The 24,912-nt window shown below is 36.2% G+C and overlaps 1 protein-coding gene across 7 annotated transcripts in view; it reads right to left on the reverse strand.

Annotated features, from left to right (window-relative positions):
* SCN4A (sodium voltage-gated channel alpha subunit 4) overlaps positions 1-24,912 on the reverse strand; it is a 360,773-nt gene that overhangs the window by 214,024 nt on the left and 121,837 nt on the right. For all 7 annotated transcript variants that reach the window (XM_053699718.1, XM_053699730.1, XM_053699721.1 and 4 more), the window contains 7 exons: positions 21,633-21,933; positions 10,326-10,446; positions 9,168-9,255; positions 8,424-8,552; positions 4,455-4,546; positions 1,835-2,116; positions 1,626-1,689 (listed from right to left, as the gene is read on the reverse strand). In XM_053699718.1, coding sequence (XP_053555693.1) covers positions 1,626-1,689; positions 1,835-2,116; positions 4,455-4,546; positions 8,424-8,552; positions 9,168-9,255; positions 10,326-10,446; positions 21,633-21,890 — 1,034 coding nt within the window. In that variant the 5' untranslated portion in view covers positions 21,891-21,933. The remainder of the gene's footprint in view (positions 1-1,625; positions 1,690-1,834; positions 2,117-4,454; positions 4,547-8,423; positions 8,553-9,167; positions 9,256-10,325; positions 10,447-21,632; positions 21,934-24,912) is intronic.

Genomic DNA, 24,912 nt, shown 5'->3' on the forward strand with positions numbered 1-24,912 from the left:
GTGCTATTATGTCCTGAAAAAAACCCTTAACAACCAGTGACATACAGGGTACATTGTGGTCATTAAGGGGTTAATATCTCTTGTATCTTTTTAAGAGGACAAAATATTCACCCCATTTATGAAGCGGTGGCTCTGTGAATGATAGTGTCAAATTGAGTGTGACAATGCAAATGGATGCTAATCGTGACGGTACGACTGATGCAAATGTGACTCCAAAGTAAACAGAATATGTAACTCCTCTCGCAAAACAAAAGGGCAGGGCAGGCTTTATAAGTCAGAAGAAAGCACATTTATAGTTCCCTTGTGATGTTTGCCATAATATTTCTTTTGCTCATAGTATTTGTACTATGTTTTTTTCTTTATAGATGATAAGGCAAGGCTCAGTGCCCAAATGGTGCCTGTTAGTGGTTCCCTTGTTCCTCACCTGCAGTCTCTCATTAAAGCTCACTATAAACCATGTATTATCTCTGCAAGACGTCTGTCTTGACAAATGTATAAAGCTATTTAGGAGCAGTTTGGGACTTTTTGAAGAAACTGTAACTAAAAATAGGCACATTTGTTGGTGCACGTGGAAATACCCTCATGAAAAATATGTGTCACTCTATCCTGAAAGAAACCATACAACCACACAGGAACCCAAATGTGAGGTTATTTCATACGGTGCATCAGAACTGTAATCTACTATTTATCTGTGATCTTACTCATGAAGATTAAACCGAATATATGGTTGACAGCTTCATAAATGTGGGCCATTGCCTTATTTATTTATTTTTTAAATATTTTTAAGCCTGATCAATTTTTATGGGCTAAAGATCACAGAAGCACAACAATGTAGCCAAATGTTACAGATATTCAGCATCTGATATGATACTGGCTCTCTATCTTTCCTAAAGTGACATTTGCATTACTCCATTTGAATACAGATTATTCAATTCCATGTTTCCTGATTTTTTTTTCTCAAAAGATTAAAATATCAGTTTGAGGGTTATTTTCAAGTTCAGCTTTGTCGTTCAGTCAACCATAGAAATTCTAAGAAATGGGTTTTTTTTTTGGAATATCAATATTCAGTCATAGGTACCAAAAAAAAAACTTCGAATAGCAACTTTAAAGGGAAATTAAAGTATATTTGTATATGCATGAAAATGATCTCTGTATTGCAAAAGATCTGCAGACACAAGAAATGATTTCAAAACATTTAAAACTGTCATTTTGTTATAAAAATGCCCATTGTTTTGCAGTCTTAGGACTCATTTCTTGATAAGCCTTTTGAGTGCTGTTTATCTTACCTCTTTTGTTGTGGGTAATTATAATTCAACGGTTGCCCTTGTTATGAATTGGAATCACTTAGTAAAAAAAATAATCTAAGCTGCTACACAATGTTTTCATATGTGAATTTGTCTGTCATATATAACATTTAGGTTAGATGGCAGATGGGTGAACAGTCAGGCAGGTAAACAGATAAGTAGATAGACAAACAGAAAGTGAGGGATGTCTCCATGTGGTAGTAGACAGCTCTGCATTGTAGCAACCTCTATAATAACTACATTTGGATGACATGGTGGGCTGCGTGCTATAAGAGATAAGTGTCTACAAAGTAAAAATGTATATAATTACTGAGAACTTACCCACTATCACTGTTGTTCCCACACAGGAGTGCATCAAGAGCTCCATCCAAATAATAAAAATTTGCTGAAACCATTTAAAGAAAAAGAAAAGAAATGAAAATAAAGTTCAACATCCATAAAAGCATTTAATACACTACAACTAACATATATCCTAGCACTCCATAACTGTCAAAATCTCAGGAAATGAAAACACATTCCCCCCATCTTACTTTCATCATTGACGTAGGATTCATAGTCAAAGGTATAGTTGAGGAAGGGTTCTGTGCTATTGAAATATGTGTCGTCATCTATTGTTGAATTGAGCACTGTATTGTTGTAAAACACATAGGCATCTTCAGGAGGCGGCCAACGTACACATTTGTGTCTCAGGTTTCCCATGAACAGCTGGAGACCAATAAGGGCAAATACCGCAAGGCAGAAGACTGTGAGGATCATGACATCTGCGAGCTTCTTTACTGATTGGATCAGGGCTCCAACAATGGTCTTCAAACCTTAATTGAGAACAGTTATTAATGTTATAGTCCCAAAACATGTAACTGATCAAAAACAACTAAAATTATCCTAAACCATGAATCTTCATAAATTATATTAAGATTACCCAATGGTTTACCTAGCCCTTAGGCTCAATGCATTTTTTTATATTTAAATATTGTTTATAGATGCACATTAATGATAGATACTATTGGGCATATTTATCAAGCTCCGTACGGAGCATGTTGCCCCCTAAAGGCTCCTTGGAAACAGAAGTTATGAAGCAGCGGTCTAAAGACCGCTGCTCCATAACCTGTACGCCTGCTCTGAGGCTGCGGACAGAAATCGTCAGAAATCAATTGACACCCCCTGCTAGTGGCCGATTGGCCGCAAATCTGCAGGGGGCGGCATTGCACCAGCAGTTCACAAGAACTGCTTGTGCAATGATAAATGGCAAAAGTGTATGCTGTCTGCATTTATCGATGTGCAGCGGACATGATCCGCTATATCGGATCATGTCCGCTTGCACAATCATAAATATGCCCCATTATCTAAAACAACAAGGCGAGCAATGCGTCAGACATTCTATGTCATAAAATGTGTCAGCTCCCAAATTAGAACATTATTCATACATATAAGTCAATGGGCAGTCTGCATTTATAAGATTTTATTATTTAATTTTCCTATGTAATATCTAAAACATTTTTATAAAATAAATTATATCCCTTGTAAATATAAAACTAACTGCTAATTTTCTAGCATGTCATAATGAAATATATCAATAGATGGAGAAATAAACCATTTTATTTTTGCTGTGCACTTCAAAGACAACCAGTCTCTATACATACAATCGTCTATCCCTCTGGTCTCTTCATATACTGTACAACTGCAAGAGTCTTGTGGAAGAATCTCCCAGCATTTCAATACATGGCAAACAGCAAATGTCAAGGTTTCCAGTTATACCACGTGAACATTTTTGTGGCAGGGTCTCCATATAAAAAACTAAACTGTAAACTCCTTAAATCGATCTACACTCATTTCCCTTGATTGTAAATATGTTTCTGCAATGTAATTCATTATATCAATAGACTGTCGGCTACTATGAGACACACCAGTGAATTATACGAACCTTGTGACAAAGTTCCTTATTATTAATTGTCATTGCTTTCTTTGTGAAAATTGCTTTTTTTCAAATAACCATACTCCCATTTATCATATATGCTGTACACATTGAGATCTTTACATTTGTAAGAAAAAATTTAGAATTCAGACTAATTAAATATAGCAATTAATGAAGTATTCAAATTAAATAGAGGACCTATTACAGTATAAAAAAGGATAAGAAAGAAAAGGATGAATCATTTGGAACTATAATTCTTAACTATAGTACAGAAAGCTTCCAAATTAAGACACACTCAAAAGAGATCCAACTGTGGATGAAATTTTAAGAGATAATCCTAGAATTCTCTTTAGAAAGGCACCAAATCTAAAGGATATTCTAACAACAAGTTACATTAAAAAGGAAATGAATTCCTGGCTGAGTAATAGACAGTTAAAAGGTTTCTTTAAATGCGGGATGTGCAGTGGATGCACCAATGTAAGAAATAAAATGAAACATAGGGATTGTTTCCAATTGACAGTGACACATAAGTGGTCTGACATTAAAAAATGTATTACTTGGAGCATCAGAACGAGGATCCCATTGGAGCCTATGGAAATTCGCTCCCAGCAATGCGAACACAAGCTCTCATTCACATTGATATTAACTTGTAATACCAGCGCCCATTGGCGTGTGCTGGTATTACACAGTGGAGCACAAATATCCCTTTCTGTCATCTGGTCCTAAATGTTCTAATAGGAGATGCACCTGACCTGGACCTTATCTGGATAGGGGACACTGATTTGATGGGCTTGATTTGGGAACCTTGGTGAACTGTCAGATCTTGGGTTTGGATAGAATGCTTTGGGATGACCTATCAGTCTAGTCTGTAGAGCAATCATGTTAGATCAGAGAGGGCAATCAATAGTAATCAGAGAGTAAAGCTGGTTTGATGAAGAGAATCAAGAAAACTTAATTTCCTGTGTGTATTAGGTTTGCCTGATATGAGGTTTAAATGGCTCTGACCCGGTGGAAAGACAGATCTGATTTTAGGTAAACTGGTGCTGCCAATCCAGCATCAGTTGTGTCTGAATTAAGTTCATCATATTGTAGGGGTTGTGGGGGGGGAATCTGATTTGCGGGTCCTGTTGGTAAAGTTTTTCAAGCTAATTCAATGACTAAAATGATTGAAATCCTGCATGAAAAACTAATAAAGAATTCAAGACATTAAAACAGTAACATAATTTATGAGTACACACCTGGAATTACAGTGATTGTTTTAAGTGCACGTAGAACACGGAATGTCCTAAGAGCAGAAACATTCCCCAAATCTACAAACTCTGTGGTGTAACTACAAGGAGAACAAGAGATGAAATGCTGAAAAAACTGAAGAGAGATGGAAATACAACATGCACAAGAATATCATGCTGTTATGGTGGTATTTTTTGGAAGAACCAAATCAGCATTTCAGTAGAAAATAAAAGTGTGCTAAATTATTCATGTTAAAACCATGCAGTTAATATTAACAATGTGAGATATATTAGAAGCAGAAATATTAGTATATCCAGTCAGTTGAAAAGGGACATGAAACCCAAAATGTTTATTTCATGATTCAGATAGAGGATAATTTAAACAACGTTCCAATTTACTTCTATTGTCAAGTTTACTTTGTTATGCTAGTAGCCTTTGTTGAAGGAGTAGCAATGCATTACTGGGAACTAGCTGAACACAATGACTGAGAAAGGGAAAGAAAATGTGGGTTTTGTGTCCCTTTAAAGTGTGCACGATCAGTAAGATATGTTTGATAGACTGATAGATTGAGGTGTAAATACTGCTGGCTATTCAGAGAGAACCCATCCTGTTAATACAAACAACTACAATACAATACAAGGAATGGTTAAAGGAATGCAGATATGTTTCATGTGGAAGACAGGGTGATTACTGGCACACTAGAGTGTGTGGCAGGGATTTGCTTGTGGAGCTTTTGCTGTTATTACAGAGGATGTGGGATTTATTGGAGAGATTGAAAAGTCCTGACTGACTGTTGCATTTGGCAGGGAGCAAAGTGAAAATATGATGTGCAATTAAATGGATATTGAAACCTCTGAAACAGGTTCAGTTCTCTTTGGAGAGCATGAAAACCCGTCTGTACAACACACTAGCTACTTTATAAACAGAATAGTTCTTAAAATAAGCTTTTTTTCGCTTTATGGTACTAATACTTTAGTGACTGTATAACACTATGGATTAGTTAGTTTTAGTTTCAGTTTTAGAAGTGAGATGACTAATCACATATTAACAAAGAGCTGGATAGTGTTTGAACACTAAGAGCAATATGCAGAGTATAATGTTAACAAAGTCACACTTTAGAATGTTAAGCCACAAGCAAAGCAATATATAGACAGAATTATTCCACCTACATTTAAATGACTATTATAATAGATTAACTTATTTAGGGCTAGATTATAAATGGAGCGGTATTTAGCGCCCCCCGCTTTAGTGTAATATATATTACAAGTTTAAAGTAAAGTGTTTGTGCACAAGCGAAACCTGATGCGCACTAACCACTGGACTTGAATTCCAAAACTGCGTTAACTTCTCCCCATAGACCTCAATGGAGCACACTGAAGGGAAAAAAACGAACACCTATCGCTCAAGTGCTAACCAGGTGCGCTACATCTGACATGAATTATTGCAATGTTCTTCACATAGTAGAACATTTTCTATTTATTATTAAATATTAAATATATATTTACATATATATCTGATGATTTTTTTGGTAATATACAGTATGTGTGTATATATATATATATATATATATAAACTTTAGTAGAGAAGAGGCACACACAGGTCTTAAATAGCATAATCTTTATTATTTCATAAATTCAGTCAACGTTTCGGTCCTCGCAGGGACCTTTGTCAAGACTGTTCCCAGTAGTAGGCTGTGTTATGTAGTCACCGCTGAATATGGGATCGTGTTTGCTCACGAGTTGGGTGTTAAGTGTTTTTTCCACTTTTTTTGCTCTATTGACTTCTATGGGTAAAACGTTATTGTGTGTCGGGTTAGCGTGCAAGGGAAAACAGTTTACTTTCAACTCATACTACGAACGCAACCCGACACACACAAAAAACTTACTTCTTGCACAGTTAGGGCTCCATGTACTAAGCCGTCAATTCATCCGTCATTGTAGACGCGGATAAACTCGCCGTTACTCGCCGCGGGCGAAATGGTGTCCGCTGTCGCTATGTACTAATATTCCCCCAATAAATAGACAAGTCTAGCCCGCCGCGAGCAGTTGCGGATTGTTGATAAATTTGACGCCTCGCTCGCCGCGACTAAGCTGATGGTACTTAACTTTTAGTTGAATTGTCTGGCCAATTATTAACACGTGACATGCAAGGTGTCACGAACATCATAGTAGTCGCGGGAATAGAATTTTGCTCCTATAAAAGTTCAACTTATCTAAACAACTTTATTATTGTTCAAAATTTTTTGAAGAGTGATAACAGAGCGTTATTTTTGTAATATTTATTTACAATTTGGATATGGCTTCATCTGGATCTGATAATATATAAATATTAATATAAAAATAATTATAAAGATTGACAACTAACAATACAAATTTAAATAGATTACTCTTTAATTACAGTCGACAAATTGGGCGCAATTTATGTACATGGAAATGAGAGACAAATTAGACGCCAGTTATGCTGTAAGTACAATGCTGATATTACTGCCTTTTATATATGTCTAGACTGGCGTCTAGATTGACTTTCCTATTGTTTTGTACCTTGCCCGCCACCTAAAAGGTGGCGAGGCAAAAATAGCGAGGTGGGAGCGGAAATTGTAGCGAGCGGACAAATAGATTTTTTAGTACATTCGTTTTTTGGCGAGTTGGTGGTCAAATGTGTCTAATTACAGTGAAAAATGGAGCGGTAGCGAGGTTTGGCGGATAAGTACGCTCGCAATTTTAAAGATGCGAGTTTTAACACAATTGACGGCTTTGTACATATCAGTTTGCGAGTTTTGACGCGAGATTTGTTGCGGGTAGCTCGCTGACTGCTTAGTACATGGAGCCCTTAATGCTCAAGCGGAAGAATTAAATAGTAATCCATTTGTAATCTGGCCCTTTTTTTTTTTATTCACTTTCTAAGTTATATAATGTAATAAAAAAAATTTAATTTGAAAACAAAGTGACAATCAAAATCTACACGACAACACACGATAAAACAAGCTAAAAAACTATAAGAATTGTGTAGGGATGTTACCGGATTGTAAAATGAGTTAGGATTTTCCCAGGCTTTCAATAGAGCAAATAAAAAAGTAAAACTTATAATCATTATCATAAGAGCCTAAGTTTTATCAGGGCAGCATTCATCCAATCTGCTCTAGATAAGGATATGGCCAGTGATTGGAGCAATGTACACCTGCTTCTTATATTCTCACCAGCTGTATCCTCTTCTGGAGTGACACAAGGAACATACATTTGACTATGTATTTAATTCTTCTATATGTGTCAAACATATAGTAAAAGAAAATAATTTGTTTAAAAAAAAACTTGAAAAAAAATAGAACATTTTATTTGTTCACAAAAATGTTTTCTTGTTTTTTGTTTTTGAAAATCAGAGAATCTCCCTACAAAATAGATCCTGTTTGTACCTTAAGGCAATAAACCTGCCATAGTAAGAAAGTATTTAAAAAATGGCAGCCACAGTGATGTTTAACAACAGATGCTTTTTAAAGGGATTTTCGACATTGGAAGACTTTTTTGGGAATCAATAAAATTAACAAATTAAAAAAAAAAATGTATGTGCTTCTCCTGCTGGCCATATTTGTCATTTAAACCTTTACTGCTTTTGTAATTTAGACCTTTACTGGTTTAATATTTCTTTAAAAACAGTGATATAAACATACAGACAGATACAGATAAAGTTTTGTCAAACAAATATCTAAATAACGAAATGAACTTGGATAAAAAAAATAACAACATTATGTAATAACCAATGAGACGTTAGTAGTAACAGCTGTTAGGCAACACCCATGTTAGCAGTGCACACTCCATGATACACAGTGCTGCACCATGGACCGTTAGTATTGAAAGTGTATTGCTCTAACACTACTACTACTACTGCTACTATTACTACTACTAATATATATAGTAATAATAATAGTCATTAAACAAAATGCTTTAAGCAATGTTGCACTCGAACCAGCAGGGTCAGCTTACGCCATAACAATGACACCAAAGTCTAGCCAGTTCCATGGATCCCTAAGGAATGTAAAGCTTTCAATACAAAATCCTCTGGCCAAGATTTTTATCAAGGACTCAAACGTATAAATGCCAGTAAATGTGTACCTAAAAAAAGAGAGAAAAATCACAATTAAGAGGCATATACAATAGGAGACTGGTTGTCTAGTGGGCAAAAATGGAATATACAAGCACAAAATGAGATCTGTAGTTGTTACTGGGATACAGTATTTAGTACAGTAACATGAGAGACATTTTAGCACCTGGGAATACGTATTGTACCTTGTGTGACGTTACTGAGTAAGTGCAATTGTTTTATTTGCATAAGAGCCCAAGATATGCCTGGAGCTTGGATCTATTTAATACATAATATTAAAGACTACATAGTTCAGTCCTTGTATATCCTTAGATATACTGATTGCACAGTTTTCTTCAGGATATCCTCAGAAATAAAGACTGTAAAGCTTAGTTAAAGAAGATACAAAAAGGTATAATCCATATATTGTGGTTCCAAAAGATCCTCAAATCTAAATAGGGTGTTTTTAATTACAGCACATTACCTAGTACATTTTTATTTTAAATTAGGTCTTACTTTTTTTTCTCAATGAACATTGTACTATACATCTTTAGTCAAAATAACTGTTTGTTAGTATTGATTTGGAGAAGGTATTTAGTTTGCTTGGTTTTCATTCTGAAGACAACACAGTTACATATATTACTTACTCAACATTCTTGGACCATGGTGGTGGATCACTCATAGTCATGAATACACAATTCGTTAGGATAGTTAACATGATAAACAAGCTGAATAATTTAAAATATAGTTAAGAAAATGAATATAATAGGTGTAATTTTATTAACAGTGTGTAGGTATCTCGACATCCTAAAACATTCTATGGTTCAAACATAGAGGGGTCCTATATTATTTATAATTGTGAATGACCAGAATATCGGAACCTCCTGATCACAAAAACACAATGCCTCTTACATCAGATCACCTTGTTATATGAAATGATCAGTTTTATATTGATCTCCAGAGTCATACTACCCTCCTATCTCAACAAGCTGATCTTAATGACAAAAATATCTTAATAAATGTCTTAATAAATGTTTTGAACCAGATACCATGTAATCTTATCTCGGAAATGCAGAGACCAATTTACCTTATAAGGGGAAGTAATCAAGGAACAGATACCTTTGGGAACCTGACACATTGAAAAAAGTTATTAGATCACCTCATCACAGGAAATGATCAGTGTAATGGGTTCTCTACAGCTCCTATAATTCTTACTCAGAAACCTGCCATCATTATTGACAATCCTTTATAATAGTTGTAAAAATCTGGTCGGAAAGGTGAGGAATCAAGGCAAAATTTTATAATCTCTGTTATTAAGACACATGTAATCAAATTGATTTAAAGGGACATTGTCCTCTTTTTTTGTTCCATATATAAAAGTTGTATCAAGCTGTATTACAGCATTGTGTTTAAAAATTTACGTTTCTTTGTTCAATAAGCAATATTTTTCATATGCATTAGATTAATTCCTAGGTATCAGATATGCAAAACCGACATTTCCTGATATTTTCAGTTTATAGATAAGCAACTTTTTATTAATATTTTTATTTTCTCTAGAAAATAATTGTAAAATATTCATGGTGGCTATTTTATATGTCCAATAAAAATTCTGAGAGTTAAATTTCCCTTTCACCTGATTTATTCAACTCTCTGTTAGATGCACTCAAACACTTGGAAACTACTGTTTTATACAAAAAGAATGAACATTCCCATAAAGTTCAATTTTTTTTTTTTCTTAATCTAAGTTTAATTAACACAAACATTGTAATGCCTTTGGTATCAGACAAACAGTGCAGTAAAAGGATATGAATGGATAAGAACTTTAATCGCTCCTCGTCGGATTGGATTAAAAGGATCCAGTAGATATACTGCTTTAGTAGCAGAGAATCGGAATATTGCTTTTCCTTTGTTCAAGACAATGAACGTCTAAAAAAATAGAAAATATATATAGTCAGAAATTGCACATGTAGGACACAGTTGTGTATAAATATTCTGATGTGACCTGAATTCTGTTTGACATTGTTTATCAAATCAGGAACTATGGATTTAGGAAGTATAATAAAACCAGTATTTAAAGACAGAGACCTAGATCTAAATCAAACCATACTACACCTTTTGTGTAGTGGCTTTCTTTGTAAAACTGTATAACAGACTTGCACAAGTTGTAGCAACAGTGCACTATGTGTAGTTCATCATAAAAAAAGCAGTAAGCCAGGGTGCAAAGCACAATAAAATGTCTTTACACCCTGTGCACTCAGGTTTGTTTGTCTGGGATTACATGACTAAGGACTAGATCTATAAAGCTGCAGTCACTGCTTTTTGGGCCATGTGGAGCAGGTTCGCATAAGTGAGCCTGTTGCTAAATATTAAAGAAGCAGAAATGGCTTATTTTTCCACTCCGCTGCCTTAGGTGGCAAGATCAATCAGACACTCACTCGTTTGGGGTGATTGACATTCCCTTCTAAGGCGCAATTGGTTGTGCCGGAGACCTCTTATGCAATGTTAAATTTCCATGTGCAATGCATCATTTCAAGTGGAGATTGCAGGCGGACAGGTTCACTACTTGTGAACCTGCCTGCAAGTATGGTAAAATTTGCCCTAAATCAGTGATTGCAGGCACATTTGTCTGTGAGTGCTGGTAAGTTTTGCAGAGGCATTGAATATGTATCCATTCTAGTTTTAAAGTGCAATCTATCTATGTTTTGTGTCTGACTAAGAAAAACATAATTTATGTAAGAACTTACCTGATAAATTCATTTCTTTCATATTGGCAACAGTCCATGAGCTAATGACGTATGGGATATACAATCCTACCAGGAGGGGCAAAGCTTCCCAAAAACCTCAAAATGCCTATAAATACACCCCTCACCACACCCACAATTCAGTTTAATGAATAGCCAAGTAGTGGGGTGATAAAGAAAGGAGTAAAAAGCATCAAAAAAGGAACTTGGAAATAATTGTGCTTTATACAAAAAAATCATAACCACCATTAAAAGGGTGGGTCTCATGGACCTTTGCCAATATGAAAGAAATGAATTTATCGGGTAAATTCTTACATAAATTATGTTTTCTTTCATGTAATTGGCAAGAGTCCATGAGCTAGTGACATATGGGATAGTAATACCCAAGATGTGGAACTCCACAGAAGAGTCACTAGAGGGGGAGGGATAAAAATAATAACAGCCATTTTCCGATGAAAAAATTAGTAAATGTATGCAAAGAAGACCAAGTTGCTGCTTTGCAAATCTGATAAACTGAAGCTTCATTCTTAAAAGTCCACGAAGTGGAGACTGATCTAGTAGAATGAGCTGCAGTTCTCTGAGGCGGGGCCTGACCCGCCTCCAAATAAGCCTGATGAATCAAAAGCTTTAACCAAGATGCCAAGGAAATGACAGAAGCCTTCTGACCTTTCCTAGAACCAGAAAAGACAACAAATAGACTAGAAGTCTTCCTGAAATCATTAGTAGCGTCAACATAATATTTCAAAGCTCTTACAATATCCAAAGAATGTAAGGATCTCTCCAAAGAATTCTTAGGATTAGGACACAAAGAAGGAACAACCATTTCTCTATTATTGTTGTTAGAATTCAAAACCTTAGGTAGAAATTTAAATGAAGTTCGCAAAACTGCCTTATCCTGATGGAAAATCAGAAAAGGAGATTCACAAGAAAGAGCAGATAATTCAGAAACTCTTCTAGCAGAAGTGATGGCCAAAAGGAATAACACTTTCCAAGAAAGTAGTTTAATGTCCAAAGAATGCATAGGCTCAAATGGAGGAGCCTGTAAAGCCTTCAAAACCAAATTAAGACTCCAAGGAGGAGAAATTGAATTTTTGACAGGCTTGATATGGACCAAAGCCTGTACAGAACAATGAATATCGGGAAGCTTAGCAATCTTTTTGTGAAATAAAACAGAAAGAGCAGAGATGTGTCCCTTCAAGGAATTTGCAGACAAACCTTTATCCAAACCATCCTGAAGAAACTGTAAAATTCTAGGAATTCTAAAAGAATGCCAGGAAAATTTATGAGAAGAACACCATGAAATGTAAGTCTTCCAAACTCGATAATAAATCTTCCTAGAAACAGATTTACGAGCCTGTAACATAGTATTAATCAATGAGTCAGAGAAACCTCTATGACTAAGCACTAGGCGTTCAATTTCCATACCTTCAAATTTAATGATTTGAGATCCTGATGGAAAAACGGACCTTGAGACAGAAGGTCTGGTCTTAAAGGAAGTGGCCAAGGTTGGCAACTGGACATCCGAACAAGATCTGCATACCAAAACCTGTGAGGCCATGCTGGAGCTATCAGCAACACAAATGATTGTTCCATGATGATCTTGGAGATCACTCTTGGAAGAAGAACTAGAGGCAGGAAAATATAAGCAGGTTGGTAACACCAAGGAACTGCTAACGCATCCACCGCCACCGCATGAGGATCCCTGGACCTGGACAGGTACCTGGGAAGTTTCATGTTTAGATGGGACACCATCAGATCTATTTCTGGAAGACCCCACATCTGAACAATCTGAGAAAACACATCTGGATGGAGCGACCACTCCCCCGGATGTAAAGTCTGATGGCTGAGATAATCTGCTTCCCAATTGTCTATACCTGGGATATGAACCGCAGAAATTAGACAGGAGCTGGATTCCACTCAAGCAAGTATCCGAGATACTTCTTTCATAGCTTGGGGACTGCGAGTCCCACCCTGATGATTGACATATGCCACAGTTGTGATATTGTCTGTCTGAAAACAAATGAACGGTTCTCTCTTCAACAGAGGCCAAACCTGAAGAGCCCTGAAAATAGCACGGAGTTCTAAAATATTGATTGGTAACCTCGCCTCTTGAGATTTCCAAACCCTTTGTGCTGTCATAGATCCCCAGACAGCTCACCAACCTGAAAGACTTGCATCTGTAGTGATCACAGTCCAGGTTGAATGAACAAAAGAGGCCCCTTGAACTATACGATGATGATCTAACCACCAAGTCAGAGAGAGTCGAACATTGGGATTTAAGGATATTAATTGTGATATCTTTGTATAATCCCTGCACCATTGATGCAGCATACAAAGCTGGAGAGGTCTCAAATGAAAACGAGCAAAGAGGATTGCGTCCGATGCTGCAGTCATGAGACATAAAACTTCCATGTACCTAGCTACTTAAGGGGATGATTGAGACTGAAGGTTCCGACAAGCTGAAACCAATTTTAATCATCTCTTGTCTGTTAGAGACAGAGTCATAGACACTGAATCTATCTGGAAACCTAAAAAGGTGACCCTTGTCTGAGGAATCAAGGAACTTTTTGGTAAATTGTTCCTCCAACCATGTCTTTGAAGAAACAGCACTAGTTAATTCGTGTGAGATTCTGCAGAATGTAAAGACTGAGCTAGTACCAAGATATCATCCAAATAAGGAAACACCGCAATACCCCGTTCTCTGATTACAAAGAGTAGGGCACCGAGAACCTTTGAAAAGATTTTTGGAGCTGTTGTTATGCCAAATGGAAGAGCGACAAATTGGTAATGATTGTCTAGAAAAGAATCTCAGAAACTGATAGTAGTCTGGATGAATTGGAATATGAAGATATGCATCCTGTAAGTCTATCGTGGACATATAATGACCATGCTGAACAAAAGGCAGAGTAGTCCTTATAGTCACCATTTTGAAAGTTGTCACTCTTACAAAACGATTCAAAATTTTCAGATCCAGAACTGGCCTGAATGAATTTTTTTTCTTTAAGACAATGAATAAATTTGAATAAAACCCCAGGCCTGTTCCTGAAACGGAACTGGTATGATTACCCCTGAAAGCTCCAGGTCTGAAACACACTTCAGAAAAGCCTGAGCCTTTACTGGATTTGCTGGGATGCATGAGAGAAAAAATCTTCTCACAGGAGGTCTTACTCTAAATCCTATTCGGTACCCTTGAGAGAAAATACTCTGAATCCATTGATTTTGGATAAAATCTGCCCAAATACTTTGGAAAACTCTTAATCTGCCCCCTACCCGCTGAGCTGGAATAAGGGCTGCACCTTCATGCAGACTTGGGGTCTGGCTTTGGTTTCTTAAATGGCTTGGATTTATTCCAACTTGAAGAAGGTTTCCAATTGGAACCAGATTCTTTGGGGGAAGGATTGGGTTTCTGTTCCTTATTTTGTCGAAAGGAATGAAAATGGTTAGAAGCTTTAGATTTACCCTTAGGTCTTTTATCCTGAGGCAAAAAAACTCCCTTCCCCCCCAGTGACAGTTGAAATAATTGAATCCAACTGAGAACCAAATAAATTATTACCTTTTAAAGAAAGAGATAGTAATCTAGATTTAGATACCATGTCAGCATTGCAATATTTGAGCCACAAAGCTCTTCTAGCTAAAATAGCTAAAGACATAGATTTAACATCAATTTTGATGATATCAAAAATGGCCTCACAGATAAAATGATTAGCATGTTGAAGCAAGCGAACATTGCTAAACAAAACAGGATCTGTTTCCTGTTGTGCTAAACTTTCCAACCAAAAAGTTGATGCAGCTGCAACATCAGAAATAGAAATGGCAGGCCTGAGAAGATAGCCAGAATATAAATAAGCTTTCCTTAGATAAGATTCAAGTTTCCTATCTAAAGGGTACTTAAAGGAAGTACTACCTTCCATAGGAATAGTAGTATGTTTGGCAAGATTAGAAATAGCCCCATCAACTCTGGGGATCTTTTCCCAAAATTCCAAACTAACTGCTGACAAAGGATACAATTTTTTAAACCTTGAAGAAGGGATAAAATAAGTACCAGGCCTATTCCATTTCTTAGAAATCAAATCAGTAATAGCATCAGGAACTGGAAACACCTCTGTAGTAACCACAGGAGGTATATAAACAGAATTTAAATGTTTACTAGTTTTAATATCAAGAGGACTAGTTTCCTCAATATCCAACGTAATTAACACTTTTTTTAACAAGGAACGAATATACTCCATTTTAAATAAATAAGTAGATTTGTCAGTGTCAATCTCTGAGGTAGGATCTTCTGAATCAGATAGATCCTCATCAGAGGAGGATAATTTAGTATGTTGTCGGTCATTTGGAATTTCATCAACTTTATGAGAAGGTTTAAAAGACCTTTTACGTTTATTAGGAGGGATAGCAGACAAAGCCTTCTGAATCGTATCAGCAATAAAATCTTTAATATTCACAGGGATATCATGTACATTAGATGTTGAATGAACAACAGGCATTGTACTATTACTGATGGATACATTCTCTGCATGTAAAAGCTTATCATGACAACTATTACATACCACAGCTGTAGATATCATCTCCACAAATTTGCAACAGATACACTTAGCTTTGGTAGAACTGTTATCAGGAAGCAGGGTTCCAACAGTGGTTTCTGAGACGGGATCAGATTGAGACATCTTGCAAATGTAAGAGAAAAAAACAACATATAAAGCAAAATGATCAATTTCCTTATATGGCAGTTTCAGGAATGGGAAAAAAATGCAAACAGCATAGCCCTCTGACATATAAAAAACGCAAGAGGCACATAGGAATGGGGTTTTAAATAATGAAATTATTTTGGCGCTAAGTATGACGCACAACGCAAAATTAAATTTTTTGGTGCTAACAACATCCGGAAATGACAAACTCGCATCATAGCAGATGCAACCTTATGCAAAAAACTCGGCATCAACTAAGACACCGGAAATGATGAACGTATGTCAACGGACGTACCTTCGCACCAAAAAAATTCTTGCGCCAAGAATGATGCAATAAACATCAGCATACGAGTCTGTCCTGGGAGGCCAAAAAGTGAGCGGTACACCCTCTACCTCAAAGATCCATAACGCATTCTAAAGTCAGTAGTTAAGAGTTTTATAGTACAATGCCGTAGCATAAAACTCATAACTAAAGTGCTAAAAAGTACACTAACACCCATAAACTACCTATTAACCCCTAAACCGAGGCCCTCCCGCATTGCAAATACTAAAATAAAATTTTTAACCCCTAATCTGCCGCTCCAGACATCGCCGCCACTAGAATAAACATATTAACCCCTAAACCGCCGTACTCCCGCCTTGCAAACTAGTTAAATATTATTAACCTCTAATCTGCCCCCCTAACATCGCCGCCACCTACATTATACTTATTAACCCCTAATCTGCCGCCCCTAACATCGCTGCCACTATATTAAATTTATTAACCCCTAAACCTAAGTCTAACCCTAACCCTAACACCCCCTAACTTAAATATAATTTAAATAAATCTAAATAAAATTACTATCATTAACTACATTATTCCTATTTAAAACTAAATACTTACCTATAAAATAAACCCTAAGATAGCTACAATGTAACTAATAGTTACATTGTATCTAGCTTAGGGTTTATTTTTATTTTACAGGCCAGTTTGTATTTATTTTAACTAGGTAGAATAGTTATTAAATAGTTATTAACTATTTAATAACTACCTAACTAAAATAAATACAAAAGTACCTGTAAAATAAAACCTAACCTAAGTTACAATAACACCTAACACTACACTACAATTAAATAAATTTACTAAATTAAAAACAATTAAATAAATTAAATTAGCTAAAGTACCTTTTAAGGGCAATGCCCATCCAAATGCCCTTTTCATGGCAATGGGGAGCTTAGGTTTTTTTAGTTAGTATTTGGGGGATTGGTTGTGTGGGTGGTGGGTTTTACTGTTGGGGGGGTTGTTTGTATTTTTTTTTACAGGTAAAAGAGCTGATTACTTGGGACTATTGATAGTTTAGTTTAGGCTAGGGTTTTTTTTATTTTGGGGGGGCTTTTTTTATTTTGATAGGGCTATTAGATTAGGTGTAATTAGTTTAAATATCTTGTAATTTGTTTATTATTTTCTGTATTTTATTGTGGTTTTTTTTGTACTTTAGCTAATTTAATTTATTTCATTGTTTTTAATTTAGTAAATTTATTTAATTGTAGTGTTAATAACTATTTAGTAACTATTCTACCTAGTTAAAATAAATACAAACTTGCCTGTAAAATAAAAATAAACCCTAAGATAGCTACAATGTAACTATTAGTTTTATTGTAGCTAGCTTAGGGTTTATTTTATAGGTAAGTATTTAGTTTTAAATAGGGATTATTTAGGTAATAATATTAATATTTATTTAGATTTATTTAAATTATATTTAAGTTAAGGGGTATTAGGGTTAGACTTATGTTTAGGGGTTAATACATTTAGTATAGTGGCAGCGACGTTGGGGGCGGCAGATTATGGGTTAATAAATGTAGGTAGGTGGCGGCGATGTTAGGGACGGCAGATTAGGGGTTAATAATATTTAACTAATGTTTACGAGGCGGGAGTGCGGTGGTTTAGGGGTTTATATGTTTATTATAGTGGCAGCGAAGTTGGGGGTGGCAGATTAGGGGTTAATAAATATAATGTAGGTGGCGGCGATGTTGGGGGCAGCAGATTAGGGGTTAATAAATATAATATAGGTGTCGGCGATGTCAGGGGCGGCAGATTAGGGGTTAATAAGTGTAAGATTACGGGTGTTTAGACTCGGGGTTCATGTTAGGGTGTTAGTTGTAAACATAAATTTTATTTCCCCATAGGAATTAATGGGGCAGCGTTACTGAGTTTTACGCTGCTTTTTTGCAGGTGTTGGACTTTTTCTCAGCTCTCCCCGTTGATTCCTATGGGGAAATCGTGCACGAGCACATACGACCGGCTCACCGCTGACTTAAGCAGCGCTGGTATTGGAGTGCGGTAAGGAGCACAATTTTGCTCAACGCTCACTTCTTGCCTTTTAACGCCGGGCTTGTAAAAACCTGTAATACCAGTGCTGCAGGTAAGTGAGCGGTGAGAAATAACTGCTCGTTAGCACCGCATAGCTCCTAACGCAAAACTCGTAATCTGGCCGTATGTTTTTTCCCATATATGAAACTGAATAGTCTGCAAAAAGGAAATATACATAAAACTGACTCATGGCAAATATAAGTACAATACATATATTTAGAACTTTATATTAATACATAAATTGCCAAACCATAGCTGAGAGTGTCTTAAGTAATGAAAACATACTTACCTGAAGACACCCATCCATATATAGCAGATAGCCAAACCAGTACTGAAACAGTTATCAGTAGAGGTAATGGAATATGAGAGTATATCGTCGATCTGAAAACCGATAACAGAGAACCTATGAAATAGATTTCCCGCAAGGAAAACCATTGCATTCAATAGGTGATACTCCCTTCACATCCCTCTGACATTCACTGTACTCTGAGAGGAATCGTGCTTCAAAATGCTAAGAAGCGCATATCAATGTAGAAATCTAGCACAAACTTACTTCACCACCTCCATAGGAGGCAAAGTTTGTAAAACTGAATTGTGGGTGTGGTGAAGGGTGTATTTATAGGCATTCAGAATATGGAGACAAGCAATAAAAGGAAAACAGACAGACAGACAGAACTCCAACATACAGTAATAGGCCAGTATAACTAAGCATGCAGTTCATTAAAACACAGGCTGAAAAAGTCACAGGATGCAGCAGTGTCACAGACACATTAACTAAATGAAGCACCTTTGTCATCTGCTTCAAGTCATGCATGAGTAAATGAACCAAACTGGTTTGCAAGGCACAATTTCTGCATGTGTGCTATTTAGCTGTTATAGACCTCAAGTCAAGTGGCAGGATTCAGAACTTTACAGACAATGGTCAGGTCAAGTGGCAGGATTCAGAATGTTACAGACAATGGTCAGGTCAAGTGGCAGGATTCAGAACTTTACTGACAATGGTCAGGTCTGTTGGCAGGATTCAGAACATTACAGACAATTGTCAGGTCTGTTGACAGGATTCAGAACGTTACAGACAATTGTCAGGTTTGTTGACAGGATTCAGAATGTTACAGACAATGGTCAGGTCTGTTGGCAGTAATCAGAATGTTACAGACAATGGTCAGGTCTGTTGGCAGGACTTAGGACATTACAGACAATGGTCAGGTCAAGAGTCAGTATTTAGAACATTACAGACAGTTGTCAGGTCTGTTGGCAGTATTCAGAATGTTACAGACAATGGTCAGGTATGTTTGGAGTATTCAGAATGTTAAAGACAATGGTCAGGTCAAGAGGCAGCATTTAGAACATTACAGACAATTGTCTGGTCTGTTGGCAGTATTCAGAACGTTACAGACAATGGTCAGGTCTGCTCGCAGGACTCAGGACATTACAGACAATGGTCAGGTCAAGAGTCAGTATTTAGAACATTACAGACAATTGTTAGGTCTGTTGGCAGTATTCAGAACGTTACAGACAATTGTCAGGTCTGTTGGCAGGATTCAGAATGTTACAGACAAATGTCAGGTCTGTTGGCAGAATTCAGAATGTTGCAGACAATTGTCAGGTCAAGTGGCAGTATTCAGAATGTTACAGACAATTGTCAAGTCTGTTGGCAGGATTCAGAATGTTACAGACAAATGTCAGGTCTGTTGGCAGAATTCAGAACGTTGCAGACAATTTTCTTGTCAAGTGGCAGTATTCAGTATGTTACAGACAATTGTTAGGTCTGTTGGCCGGACTCAGAACGTTACAGACAATGGTCAGGTCAAGGGGCAGTATTCAGGACATTACAAACAATGGTCAGGTTGGTTGGTAGGATTCAGAAAGTTACAGACAATGATCAGGTCAGTTGATAGAATACAGAACTTTAAAACAAGCAACAGTAACGCTGGAACAAAGGACAGAAATCAGAACTCCAAGATCAATGAAAAAGCCTGAATAAAGAGATACATAAGCTAAAACTGCACATAACGGTGCTTCTGTAGAGACAAACTGTGTATGGAAATGATGCAAATGTGTCATCTGACAGTCAGAAGCATATAATATATAAAGCATATTGTGTACATAAACTGACACAAGTAAAAACAGCCCCGGTACATCAAAACAAGAAGTTTATTATTAAACAGTTTAATGGATAGACAAACAGGTTTTGTTTATTGGTGGAAGTCTAGTCGTCATGCAGAATAAATGAATGCATATGGCTACTGTTCAGAGTTTGAGTTGTATTTATTTATTTTATAACTACTCCAGGACGACAATTTCCAATGTTATTTTTTTTATTTTGGGAGTGGGGAATGACAAGTTTAAAAGATAACACATTAATCTGATATAATAATTATATAATAATAATTATTATTATTATTATCATTATTATTATTCTGACATTTTTCTGATAATGATCTTGGGATCACACTTGACTCAGAACTCACATTCAACCCACATATACAAGCGCTTACCAAATCCTGCCGTTCACACCTACACAACATTTCCAGAATTCGTACCTTCCTTACTCAAAAAACTACAAAAATACTAATTAATTCCCTCATTTTTTCACGCATTGATTATTGCAATCTACTTCTAAATGGCCTTCCAATCTACTTCTAAATGGCCTTCCAAAACACCGCCTCTCCTCCCTCCAATCCATTATGAATGCTTCTACTAGACTTATCCACCTAAGTCGCCAATCTACATCAGCTGTTTCGCTCTGCCAGTCTCTACACTGGCTCCTCATACACTCCAGAATACAATTTAAAGTATTAACCTTAACTTACAAAGCACTCAATAGTTTAACTCCCAACTATATTTCCTCTCTCATTGTGAAATATTTCCCATCCCGTCCTCTTCAATTAACCTCTGACTTACATCTCTCCACTCCTGTTATTTCTACGTCCCACTCCCATCTCCAAGACTTCTCACGTGCTGCTCGTGTCCTCTGGAACTCTCTACCCCGCTCCATAAGATTGTCTCCTACCTTGTATAGTTTCAGACGCTCCCTGAAAACCCACTGATTCAGAGAGGCTTATCATCTCTTCTCCATCTCTCATCCTAGCCAAACATATACATGAACTGCCTGACTCACTGCTGACATTAAAGATATTAGACATAAATGCTGACATAGACAAAGTCTTGGGAAAAACTTTCTAAAGAAACAGTTGAGGGGACAGGTATAAGCTGGAGTGAAATAAATGCCTAATAAGAGATAAGTGGATATTTACTGCTGACTACTACTACCACATGAATAACTCCTCAAGCTCAACTTAGGCAAGTTTGAAAATATATACTTATGGTTACCTTTTGGTTGCTATAGAAAGGATCCAGGTCTTCCATGGGTACCCCAATAAGTGCAGGTGGGGGGTCTCCATAGATAAGTGGAAGGCTCTTGCCAGCTTCAAGTCCATTATTGGGTGCTGATATCACATCATCAAGCACCTCAATCTGTTTCTCTTTGCGTATATGTTCCTCCTCAATGCGCTTTTCTATGGCCGCCAATGACTCTCTGGTGAATGGTTGCAGTCGCTCAGGACCCGGAGGGAGTATCTTGCCAGCCATATTTTCATTCTGTTCTTAGGTAAGTCTGTTTATAATCATAAACCTGAATAAAAAAAACAAAGCTTTTTTTATTAGTAATATGTTTTACAAAATCATATTAATTAATCAATATGTATATTTATTGTTCAATTACAGGCAATATAATCACCAAAACACCATAGTTAAAATAAAAATAATTAACTTCAGCTTCTGTTCAATAAATAAAAGGTAGTCATAAATTAGCCAATTAACAATAATGATGATATACTGTACATCAAGATTCTGTTTAAATCATTGTAAATGACATTATTCTTTTCAGGTTGACTTATAATACCTTTAACATTAGCTAGTATTCTTGCATTTCACAATTACCCACAACAATATATACTGAAAAGGGAAGTTCTATCTATACTTAATTCCTTCTGGTATTAAAAAAAAATTAAAAAAAATAATTTCTTTCATGATTTGGAAAGAGCACGCAATTTTAAACAACTTTTTTATTTACTTCTATTATATAATTTGCTTTATTCTCTTGATATGCGTTGCTGAAAAGCATATCTAGATATGCTCAGTAGCTGCTGATTGGTAGATGCACATAGATGCCTCGTGTGATTGGCTCACCCATGTGCATTGCTATTTCTTCAACAAAGGATATCTAAAGAATGAAGCAAATTAGATAATAGAAGTAATTTGGAAAGTTATTTAAAATTGTATTCTCTACCTGAATCATGAAATAATTTTTTGGGGTTTAATGTCCCTTTAAGGTAATTCATCTTGGTTTTCACAAAATCTTTTTCAAAGGTAAGACTCTCATTGTGCTACCTAATAATTCATATACTGCACAATTATGAAGAAAAAAAATCATTTACTGCCCCTTAAAAATTGTAGGGTTTCCACTCCCCCAGAGAGTCTGGAGTGCATTCCCTGGAACGCAGAACCCTGACATTCCTATATGCTGTATGATAATTGGTTGATACTTGCAAGAGCTTTTTAATTTATCTATCTAATTTTTCAATCCAACTGACAGCTTTAAATACATTTATTTTGTTTGTAGATCTTTTGTAATGCTGTAAATCACTTCTGAAGCATCAACAAAAAAATTAGTTTAATGTTCCTTTTAAAAGGACTCAGATAATTGTAGTGGCTGTGATTTTTCTGGTAAGTAGCATCTTCAATTCATGTTGCACAACAGTTTGAAATATAACATCTGTTATTTTTTATAAAATATGTATTTTAATATACGCTTTACTCTTGTGTAACAGTATAGTCACTTCTACAGGCTTTCACACAAAAGCAGAGATAATTGTCATATATTGTACGGCTTAACAAAATTTTGTATAATTTATTCCCTAATGCCACTTTTTCCATTTGTTCTACTACAGTCCCTAAAAACTCTGGGGCCTATTTATTATGATGTGAGCGGACATGATCCGATATTGTGGATCATGTCCGCTGCACATAGATAAATGTCGACAGCATACGCTCTCAGCATTTATCATTTCCCGAACAGTTCTGGTGAACTGGTGGTGCAATGCAGCCCCCTGCAGATTTGCGGCCAATTTCCGCTAGCAGGGGGTGTCAATCAACCCGATCGAATACCGGCGATGTCTGTCCGCCGCCTCAGCAGACGGACAGGTTATGGAGCAGCGGTCTTTAGACCGCTGCTTAATAACTTGTTTCTGCCGAGCGGAACATCAAGCTCAATTCGGAGCTTGATAATTCGGCCCCTCTGTCTCTACCAGAGTATTCTCCTTGGGAAGACAAATACTATAGCTATCACAGCAAATTTAAAACACTATGGGTTAGATTACAAGTGGAGCACTAAATTATTTAATTATAATTTATTATACTAAATTATGTGTAATATATACACATATTAGCACATAAATATATATGTATATCAGCATATACATATATATTTATAAATGCTGCAATCGCTGCGTGACTTACCCCCTTTGCTGCGCATTGTAATACCAGCGTACATTAGCATGCACTGGTATTACAAAGTGGAACGCTAATATCGCTTTTTTGAAAGCAATATTTAGCGCTCCACTTGTAATCTAGCCCTGAATATTTAATTTCAAGTATTGGCAACATCAGATTGCAGAAACACTGCACAGAAGCACACTGTAAATAAAGGTGATCTGATAAATGACAAATATTACCAAGCTTCACTAAAAGACAGGAGTTTTTGCTACGCAGACCAAAATGCTTTTTGTGCAATACTGACTGAGCAAGTTACACTGGAGACATTTATAGGCCAAGATTACAAATGAAGCACAAATGATAGCGTTATCCTTAGAGTAACCCTACATTAAGAATAGCGCAAATCTGGTATTAAAATAGAAAAAATTACCAGAGAATCTTAATGCAGCTGACATTTTATTTATCACGTCATGTGCTGTGAATGGAAAGTGCAGGGTGCGCTATTATCACTTATATTGCAAGTGGTGAGATAAGTGTTGCTGGAAAATGTAGCGCTCTTGGAGACCTGAAGTATTATCGCTTGAATTTATGCACAATAATCACATGTATAATAGGTTAAAATAAAATATCTCACTCATATTTTTACATACTAAATATAAAATAATGGTTTATTATTGAAAAAAAATGGTTTAACAGTGATTTTTGGGGGATATGGTAAATAACAAGATTTTGGACTGGGAAGGGCTCAAAGTTGTACGTGTGTGTGTGTATATATATATATATATATATATATATATATATATATATATATATATATATATATATATATATATATATATTGTAACACAGATCTTTGGCAACCACTGTCTTCTAGGGTTTTTATGCAATGAGGAAAATCCAGTTTTCAAAACTTTATTTTCTTCCAAACACCAAGGTGGTAGCATACAGTTTGTTCACAGGAAATGCAAAAGAACAGGTTAATTCTCTGCACAAGCTTCCACAAACAGCAACACTCTGTCTGCATTGTCTACACCAACACAAATGTCCTTTACAGAATTGTATCAGCTAAAATGTATCCAGCAAATCTTTTAGTATATACTGTAACATGTCATCACAC

This window comes from Bombina bombina, chromosome 1 (genome assembly GCF_027579735.1).
Source record: "Bombina bombina isolate aBomBom1 chromosome 1, aBomBom1.pri, whole genome shotgun sequence".
Taxonomy (NCBI): domain Eukaryota; kingdom Metazoa; phylum Chordata; class Amphibia; order Anura; family Bombinatoridae; genus Bombina; species Bombina bombina.